Source organism: Saccoglossus kowalevskii, chromosome 15 (genome assembly GCF_978046115.1).
Source record: "Saccoglossus kowalevskii chromosome 15, keSacKowa6.1, whole genome shotgun sequence".
Classification (NCBI taxonomy): domain Eukaryota; kingdom Metazoa; phylum Hemichordata; class Enteropneusta; family Harrimaniidae; genus Saccoglossus; species Saccoglossus kowalevskii.
The window spans coordinates 4,664,321-4,675,037 of NC_140655.1; the positions used below are offsets into that span (position 1 = coordinate 4,664,321).

A 10,717-nucleotide genomic window follows, 5' to 3' on the forward strand; every position below is an offset into this window, starting at 1 on the left:
ACATGTGATGAACTTAATCATAATGTACGAAACTACTCATATGATGCTGGACATAGTAAATAGAAAAACGGCAATACAGCAAAGCGATCAAAATTGTCAACTCTGGAATAGTTATAATTCTTTTATTCTAAACAGAAAGATCATAGCACGTTTTTGTTGTCAAACTTAATAATAAGATTCCATATACAGGTAATTAAAACTGCGGAATTGTTTTGAATACTGAGATACGTGTCAATAATTCCCCAAATTTTTAGAAAAGGTTATAAATAATTGTGGGAAGGACCAGTGTTCATAACAGTACCCCCAAATCCCTGGTAAGTTGTTGGAGTACGTAAATAAATGCACTAAACGACCGCAAGTGAAATGAACGGTAACATACACACTCGCTAATACTGTTAGGTTGACAGATGCGGTTAAGGGAGTATTAAATTCTTTATGATCAATTATATCATATAATTCTGGATTTGTTTAAGGATTCATTACATTCGCAATGTTAGTAGGTGATTTCTTGGTGCTAAAGTTCAGTGTATTTTTCTGAAATCGTTGACACATTGGTTGTTTCATTTCATTCTCTCAACGGAAATAACCTCGTATGGACAGACACTTACAATCGGACCAAGTCCAACGCAATGCGACTTCAAACACGGCTTCTCGCCGTCGGCTGGTACCTTAAATGTGTAGTGTTGGAACACACTCACGAATAGCAGAAACAGCTCATTCTTAGCCAATGCTTCTCCCATACACACTCTGCGTCCAGCTGAAAAGGGCATAAAACTGTCTGAATGAGGCAATAATTCTCCATCTGCATCTAAGAATCGTTCTGAAAATAAATTACATATAGAATATTCATATGCATCTTTCGAAAGTATATAATCATCAAATCATCTACAGCACTATTTATCAACAAAGATATAGTTACATGACCAAAAGAGACTCAACTTACCCTCGAATTCGAATAATCAAGATTGATGGCAGAGTTAAAAACTACATTTTAAGTTCTCACGAAATATATGCAAATGGTGCCGAAATCTCGTTCAGAGCGAGAATAACAAGACTTGTTTTTGATCTCGCAAGTAGTGTCATCGTTATTACGTCAACTGTTCCAAGTAATATGGACGACAGACAATGAAACAATATTTGAAGGTCAAATTCAAGTCTTGTGTCACTTTAGCTTTTAATAATATCCCACACGCCATTTACATCAGTGGTACATTGCAATTATACAAATGTTAGCAGAAAGAGATATAAGTAAATTGTTTAATTCGAGGTGATTTGATATATACCTGGACGAAACTTTTCTGGTTCTTCCCAATGTTTCTCATTCATATGGACATTCCACACGTTACACCAAATCCATGTGTCCTTCGGTATTGCGTACCCACCTATATTATATTAAAAATGACACAGTCCCCGTGAGTAGTTTTTTTGTGTTATCTATTATAAGCTGCACACAATACATTCTAAAGAGTAAGGTAGATTATGAAACGAAACAATTTCATGCAATTGCTGATGAAATGTTCAATTCAATTGGTGATTAGTATGACGGTAAATTAAATCAGTAATATATTGCCAGTGGTATGATGAGTGATATAATGTATTCGTGTATGTAATAACCATTATGACTAACAGTCATTTGACATGATACAAATTGGAGCCAATTTACGTGTGTAATTACTTTCATTGCTCGGTACATAACATTTAATATGTATTTTTAGGATTAGAACGGCTAACATCGCTCGATCTTGAATCTAGTACAAATGTTTGACATGTGACATTCGCTGTTGTGAATCCGATTTGAAAAACTAAATACTAAATGCTTGATTTGAATTGTTTGCAGTAAAATGGCCGCCATTTGACCATTGTAAACATGAAAAAATAGCTTGTGAATGTAATCGACCCAGGCATGTCTAAGATACAGGTGCGGATGAATGCGTGCACGAATCCGATCAAATGTTCACACAATATATGTTTCTATGTGTGTACGGTATCCATGTGACACATAAGACCGAGTTAGATTTCATAGTTCATATATCAGTGTTACCAAACACATTTACGGTCGTAACTACGCAATCATAAAGGCAAAATTATAGCTCTTTGAGTTGATATAGATATCGACGAAAAGTGGCCCAGGTTGGCATCTCCTTTGAGTTCTGTTATATTACCGCATGGAATCGGCGGTACATGTATGTATTCAGCAATTCAAAGTTTCTCTTATGTTATAAGCAGTTATTCTACGCATTCAGTGTATTCTCATATTATGAAGTTTGTTGCATTGACTTATACATGACTTATGCTGGGGTGTGGGATTAACGTTGCGTTTAAGGGCGAAAACGTAGTTTAAAGGGCGGTAGTCGTCGCACCACGCATGCACGAGATATGGGTTTCATATATACAAAGATGGCTGCCTTGAATGTTGTGCAGACCAACAAGTACAAATTTAGAGACTACCAAGCTTTAATTAGGTATTATGTTATCAAAGGAGGTATCGAAGGAGTCAACAGCGGTGATTAGCTCAAGTGATGCCCGGGTCAAAACTCGTACTGCTAGAAAAACGCACATTGAATTGTGGGAAAATCAATGTTTATTTAAATGCACTAAAATGCACATGCGCGACGCGACGACCACAGCCCTTCAATGTGTATCTGTGACAATACATTTAAATAAAAACAATATTCCTGTCGTAAAAATCTAATTATTCGTTTAATGAAACACATGCGACTTGATTGTGTTGAAATATACAACAACAATCACTGCACATTCTTGGTTTTCATCATTCCCTATACATTGTGCTTCAAAATCAATATTTTTATTTTTCATTAAATCCAACTCCAGGTCGGTTCTTATGTTCCCGTCTATCAACAATATTATATTTTTTGTTCATATTGCATCTTTAATCACAATGTAATTGGTGCTTCTCTGAATGTAATCTCAATTATTATGTTATTTTACTTAGCATACTTTTACTGTGAGTAATACCATACACCAACTTAGTTTGTGGGCAGTGTGCGAAATAACCTCCTGGCACATAGTTCATCACAGAATAGAAACATACACCCTTCGCCATCACGAAGCAATCATATACATGTATTGCGGAACAATGGAGTGATATGCGATTCCTCACTACCTCACAATATCAACTCTCTGTTAAAATGTGTGAATATATCACTTGGTGTCAACGTGGAACCTTCAGCGCTTTTGAGAAACTAATATTTTACACTTAATTTGTAAGCTAAGTATTATCCGAAATATACATACTAAGCATGGCTTGTTCCCTGAAACATGAATTGTAAAACCTAATTTATATTTGCACATAATGCAAAACAATACGTACCTACAGACGTATCCACAGTAGTAGTATGAGGTAAGGCAAAGGGAACAATTGTTCTTATTCGCATGACCTCATGTATAACGGCTTCACAGTACGGTAGTTTTCCTTTATCAGATAACAGCGGCAGACGACCATCACCAATGACGTCATCGATTTCTCTTTGTACCTTGGACTGCACGTCAGGGTAATACGTTAGGTAAGCAACAGCCCAATCTAAGGTGTTGATCGTGGTTTCTAGTCCCCCTAGAAAAAATACATATTGATCACTGTATTAATAAACTGAATTGTTACGTATGTTTCATGACGTTACGAAACCAAAACTGTTTAATACACCATATTGTAAAGCTTATATTATCGCTGGCATTGCATGGTGAGTCATTTTGGAGTAAACACATCACTTAAAATTTTACTTAAAATTCATAACAAGTGGGTAAGTTTGAGTGAATGATCGCACATTTTACTTAGTGGCTTATATGTTGGAATATGTTATTCAGGGAAGCTATTGGTTATATTTTTAACAACTGAGTCAGTTCCTAGACACTTATTTAATTTATTTAAAAACACCAACTGAAAATATCTCAAACCGTGTTAAATAATTGTACTTGAACGCCAGTAGGTTCATTTTTTTTAATTTATTCAGCCTTTTTATTAAACAAAAGTATATGTTGCAGTCGCGAACGGCCATGAGAACGTGTAGTGTATGTGGGCATGATACACACTGTAGACTTGTATTCTATTTCACGACATCTGTAGATTTAGAAAATTGCCACGCTGGCCATATTTGTCAGGAATATGACTAAGACAACTATATAATTGCAAACATTGTAATTGTTTCTCATTTCAACTTCTGTATGTCTGTATCATATGTCACATATCATAATGAATCATATCCTTCATCTATACATACTAGTTATATTTTGTCGTAGTAGCCCAGAACTTAATAAAAGTTGTACTAAATGTTGCAATCTTTACATATATCTTAGTTATTAGTGTCGACATTGTTATTAGACGTACCTCCGAATATATCAGACACAGTCTGGCGTAGATTGACGTCTGTAAGTTGCTCGGCCTGGTCTTCTCCAGCCAACTCTGCTGTACGCTGAATTGTTAAGATGTCATCGATGAGACTTTTCACTTCTTTATTAGCTGGGTAACAGTAAGCAAATCGTTTGTTGTGGAATACTTTAGTGATATTATTTCTAGAAATCAGTGTACAACGACTACGGAAGGATTATAAGAACCAAAATTTTAACTTAATGAGCAGATAATTTGGAAAAGAAAAGAAAAGAAAATTATTGAATGAAGTGGCCAAAAAGGAAATGCGGCAATTAATTACCGGTGACATAGATGGTGAGGTAAAGACTGCTGCGATTTCTCAAAGCCAATGTGAATGGGAAATATAATGGAATACAAGTTAGCACACTATACACACCAACGTTACCTACACTGAGTGCTTTCATGTGAGCTACCAACACCGTACTAACCAATTCAATTCATGCAACCAGAAATACCTTCACAAATGATGATCAGCGTTTAAGTTTGTACCTTTTCCAAATTTGTCTTTATGTTCATTAATCTGATGTTGAATTATCTTTAACCATTCTTTCAAATGTTTCTTAACTGCAATGTGACCGGGAGTGGGTATATAACGGAACAGGGGGACATAGTCAGCTACTAGACCATTCCCAATTGATGTATGTATATCTCTCAAGACTCTCATAAACTTTAGAAGTTCGGGGTCATCATATTCATATCTGTCATCAAACAACATACGTTAAGTAGTGGAATTATAACACACCTTTAGAGTACTAGATAATTTGTATTCAAAATTTCGACCTAGGGTCTGATAGATACATGGACACATATTCGACACATAAGATCGTATATAATTGCTATTGTATCACTGTGTTTTTGTGGGTTTACGAAAGTAAAGACAACAAATGATGAGAGGAGCAACATAATCAAACAGAATATTAAACTACTACATCACAATGGTGTGATTATCTGTTAGTCACAGCGTTGACTTACTTTTTTCCAAAACACATAGAAGCAATAATATTTCCCACAAGCAGGTACAGTAATGGTTTCGGAACGAATGGTTTTCCATTGTTTTTAGCAACAGCGCTCTGGAAACTAGGAAAAGCGTCGCATCGTATAAGAGATTCTAGTTTTTCTCCACTGGCATAATTTCTGAATTCAAAAGGGAAATAAGCAATCAGTAATGTTATTTTGAAATATGTGACGCGGACACGCTATAAATATTATCGATTGACGGTAGCTTCGATGGTGGGATTGGTAAAAATATTCTGCTTTGGTCGACTTTTACCATTTGGTGTCGCAGGTTTGTGTTACGCAATTCTATAGAAGAAACTATAGCTCTTCTGTGTCGATAACAATCATAATGTCCTAATAACAAATTTAATGACACAAATGAAATGACTAAAATACCATGGCAAAGACGAAATACCGACCCGGTTATATGGATGCCGAGGCAGTCCATTGGAATTTTTAATTGCCTCAAAAATTAGTGATTATGTTACCAATGCATCCCTAAATCGTAAATATAGCGAAATAGATACAAGAAATAAACAGGATATCATATTCGTGACCATACTATATCAGATTTAATTAAGTCATGTAGCAATTTTCAATATTTTTTGTCCCGTTATGTCAATGGCGGTGCCTATAGTTATTTGTATTTTTTGGCAAATTCACTGTTCTGGTTGGCAGTGTTGTCTTTTGAGGCCAGACCTCGTACTGAACCATGAATACTAAAAATGGAAGTTATCACACACGTTTAATGAATCTGATATCGTAAGGTCGCTCATGAGATATACTTTATTTCTGTCAACCATGTTACATGTTAGTTAGTCAACGAAATATGCTTCACGCATTTATAAACCCGTTCAGACGAGGATAAATCAATACACTACTGGTCTCGTACCCTTAGAGTTAACGATAGATAATCAACATACTGTCAATCACGTGAGCAAGACCTATGCCAATGCAAACATGGAGGATACAAGTTATATAAACTTACCTAATGGCTTGATGACCTATTTTTCGCTGCAACTTCCACTTAGTATTGAAGTTACCAAATAAGATGTCTTGACTCTCTTCTGCCAACAGACTTGACACTGCAATGTTAAGGTATCTCTAAATTTAAGTATGTAAAAACGTTCCATTGTCTTCTGCGTGAAGGGGTTGATTTCGCCGCATAAACGTTCGAGAGGTCACCCGGAAGTGCGGGGAACCAGGGAAACCTGCAAATAAATTGCGCGATCTAGAATTTCCCCCCATAATTCGAAACTGGTTCGAGCCGAAACCATGGCCAAACAACGCATAAACAAATCGGAAATTCATACAACGTATTTTTCCATCATAGCAAAACACGGCACGAGCCAAAATTACACCCTTACTGTTGTTACTTGACTGTTGAGCAGTATTTATGCGTGACGTGAGTTATTACTATACATATTTTCTGTCATTAGAAAGCCACTCATTGAATTGAGACAACTTGATTGACTATAATAATCCACGCGGTGTAGGCTGTCGGCGAAGGTACGAAAATCGAGTGTCGTAGACGTCCCGTACTTTTCGTACGCAACGTTCTCTACCTACGGTACTCAGACAGCGGTTACGATGCTCCGACAGAAACGAGTATTCAGTAGGCGAGACAACCGACGACATTCTACACGATGCATCGCAAAGCCAATCAAAATCTGGTCAATACGCCAACGCACGCAGACTGGGTCTTCCCATTCAGGAGCGCATATTCATTCGCAGTGACGTCATGTGGATCGTTCTGATTGGTCAACAGCAGTCTTGAAATTTATGAATGTTTTATGTTTATAACTCGTCAATTTTGTAAACATTCAGAGAAAAGTAACGTTAGCTGATGTGACTTCCCTTTACAACCTATGCCATACTAATTGATTTCCCTGTCCGTATGGTATCGACAACTTTCAAACTAAAAATGTAGATATAAGGCCCATGTTCCTTTGTCTACATTTAATTATACCACAAGTAATGTAACTCTGGTTATAATTGTTTGCCATCACGGATAACGTGTCGACACTATCGATGCCATGGTTACAACAAAAGGTCATAAGACGCCAAAGTATTGTTCAACTCCAGTAATCGATCCATGGCGTATTTGTGTATTGGAGAATCGTGGATCTTGCGTTCAGGCCACGGTTAGAAGAAGAGATTTTGCGTTCTCCTAATAACCGTGTTCAGACGGACAATTTTGCCTGCGCTGAAGTATAGGTGAGAGTCTCATATGAGCAAACGCACAAAACCACAACGGTGAAAATAATTTGCATATCTGTACTGGTTATTACGGACCATGCAAGTAGAGGGACAGTGGCATGGTTTGTGAATTTGAGCACTGTGAATCTCTTGATCTACGTGCGGATGCTTCTCGTGTGACCAAATCCCACTGATGGAGTCCAATGATTCATTCAAAAAATTAAACATTTAATAATCATTGAAAAGTGATAAGAATCATCTTATTGGTTTCAAAGAACAACGCTTTGTTGATTTAATGCGTTTAGTTAAAGCCATAAAAGCGATTCAGTTTACTGACTTACATGAATAAAAATATGGTCTCCCAGCAAAATCATTCTTTTTCTTCACTAATGCTTCTGTAATAACATCTAGGGAATTGAGTACAATCACAGGCTGACTGCCAATCTTCATTGTAAATACATCTCCATATTTCTTACCATAATTTACTAGAGTTAGGTGGGGATCGTTCACCAAATCTAATAAATGAAACGATTAAACCATGAATATAATGTTGCACGTAACATAATGGTCATACGAAACTACTGACGGGACCACCAACAGTCATCTTCGAGTTGGCTAATATATAAAGACACTGAGCAGAACCCAATAAGCTTATTATGCGATTAACATAGAATCTGAAATACTAGTTATATGTTACACATCCAGCATTGTCCTTTGTTTACATCGGACTCAACGCCAATGTAGTGCGTGACTGAAATAGAAACTGAACGTAATCGACCGCATTGGCACGAACACTTTTCTGGCATATCAGGATTTTATATTTTGTTTCTTGTGGAAATGTAATGTACGATTTATTGGCGTATTAATTTATATTGAGAACATATCATAAGAAAGTGCAGTCTATCTTCTATTTCATCCTCTGTATATTGTCTGCAAATTCTGTTTTCAGTAGGTATTTTTGGTTGCGTATGCCTCCTTTTTTCTATACTAGTTCGAAATTTCAAATTCAACACATCCATTTTTTTGAAATTAAAAGAGTCTTTAATCCTTCATAAGTCCTACGTTTTTTTTTCAGTCAAATTTTCTCCAGAAATGTATGTATTTTTGTTTGACAACTTTGCCAATGTGCTTTATATGTTTTGTTAAAAATCATTCTGTTGTTCTAGTGAAAAAATTATGTTGTTCATATTTTTTTTTGTATTGAGAAAACCATTGTAAATTCAATTTTTTTTGTTCAAGGTATGCTTGTTTTGTAATATTATTGCCTGGTACTTTACTAATACGAGCCCAGAATTTTATTAAAGTGATCTGAATATCTACTAAGAGTGGGAATTCTCCTACTTTAGCTCTGCACGCAATATTTGCTACAAATTTGTTCAATCCTAGTAGTTGTTTGTAAAAATTGTGTGTTTTTTTCTGATATTGTTGTGTCCCATTTGTTGTAATCTTGAATTTCATGATCCCAGATTTTAGACCCATACAATAATATTGGTTGAATACACCTTTGAAAAAGATTGCTCGGGCTGCTTTATCTGCTAAATTTTGTTTGACTTCAGTGGAGCAGTCATTTGGCTTATGTTGATACCTAGTTAGTTGTACATATCTACACAGGTAATATTTTGTTCATTATAATAGTCTTTTTCAGTGTTCCTCATTTGAAAATAACAACTTTTGTTTTGCCAGATTTAGCTGGAGTTTCCATTTATGACAATAAACCTTTCTATTTAGTGCATTTTATAACCGTTTTTTGTGTCAGAGATCGTCTACATAGACAAGGGAACTTATTTTACAGTTATTCAATGTAACTGGGTCTAATTATTCATCTTCTAGTGAATTATGAGTATAAAAATAATTGAATATTAATGTATAATTTTAATTAGATTTTAAAACAATATCGCAAAGTAGGCAAGACGAGCTCGCACGGGATTCGTCGTAAGGCATTCGTGCAACCACTTTCCAACAAGGTGACTACACTATAACACATATACTGATAATATCTTGTCACATTAAATATATTTGTAGCTACATGTGTTTATTTATGCCAAGAAAGCCCAGGCGGTTTACACAACCTAACACTATTTCTAACATTTGGTGTCATTTGCTACAAATAAATCTATAAACTCTAAAATGACATACAGTGTAAAACACCCCAAAATAAGTAAATTTATCTTCTTTCAGTTAAGCTCAATTTGACAGAAGGGGAATGACATCAAGAAGTTAAACAACTACTGTCGACTGGTGGCGCTGTACTTGAAACGATTTCAACAATTTTAACGATTTCGCTACGTATAAGTATCTTCATTACCTTTCAACTCATGACGTCAAATCATGATATTAAAACAATTGTGTTTTGATTACTTGGGATGTACTCACCCATCATAGAGCCAATGAACGGGTATCCCATTGGTCCAGGTGGAAACCCAGATGGTTTGCGTAAACTAAACAATCCATATGTTATGATAAACACCAACAACAGTAACATAACATTAGTTGGAGTGTTAAGAATATCAAAGATATTATGCAGGATATAAGTAAGCATGTTGCTGATTTAAATCTGAAAACAAAAATAAATAATATAGTGTATAGAAACAGCGGATGGATGAGAATTCAGGAGAGAACAATAGTGAACAATTAAACTAATTTCAGCTTTTTAATCTTCATTGGTAGAGAGATGGTCAAGGTAACAGTAGAAGTGTTCACGCTACACGAAATACGGGCTAAGATTTAAGCTAATTTTCACTAGGATTATTCAGTACAATAACTCGGAAGGTATACTTGTTAGTTAATCTGTTATAAAACAATACCAAAGTCAATTCAGATAGTGCAGATTGCAGAATAACAGGAACTATCACGCAGAGTTTTTTTTTCTTTCCAGAACAATGTCTCTATGTATGTTCGCGTTGATTGTCATGTCGGTTATGGCATGCCGAAATGAATAGTTATGAATATGATAGTTAATATTCCAAATAGCATTGAATACAAAGGCGTTTTGAGCACTTAGCCCGAGCTAAGCGTTCACGCACACTGCGTTAGCTCGTGCTAAGGGTCTGGACTGGGTCTTAAAAACGGATCAGTTTTAATCTGTAAATAGCATTTCTTAGTCCAAGCTAAGCGTTCAAGCACGCTTTCCTGGCATGG

At 35.8% G+C, this 10,717-nt stretch overlaps 1 protein-coding gene across 1 annotated transcript; it reads right to left on the minus strand.

The window, feature by feature from the left end:
* Window positions 1-560: 560 nt before the first annotated feature.
* On the minus strand, window positions 561-10,118 carry LOC100369896 (steroid 17-alpha-hydroxylase/17,20 lyase-like). Its single transcript, XM_078006822.1, has 9 exons — window positions 9,953-10,118; window positions 7,917-8,094; window positions 6,369-6,458; window positions 5,357-5,518; window positions 4,874-5,082; window positions 4,343-4,465; window positions 3,332-3,571; window positions 1,284-1,382; window positions 561-820 (listed from the first exon to the last, which is right to left on the minus strand). Exons 1-9 carry the CDS (start codon window positions 10,116-10,118, stop codon window positions 561-563), a joined length of 1,527 nt encoding a protein of 508 aa, XP_077862948.1.
* Window positions 10,119-10,717: the final 599 nt, after the last annotated feature.

What these genes read in the sequence shown, in the direction of transcription:
- LOC100369896 (XM_078006822.1), bottom strand. Translation starts at nt 10,118, where the DNA reads ATGCTTACTTATATCCTGCATAATATCTTTGATATTCTTAACACTCCA. An exon ending in TGTGTCTGATATATTCGGAG is followed by an intron (nt 3,572 to 4,342) that starts GTACGTCTAATA and finishes TATTTTTTCTAG; the next exon opens with GGGGACTAGAAACCACGATC. An exon ending in TACTGTGGATACGTCTGTAG is followed by an intron (nt 1,383 to 3,331) that starts GTACGTATTGTT and finishes AATATAATATAG; the next exon opens with GTGGGTACGCAATACCGAAG.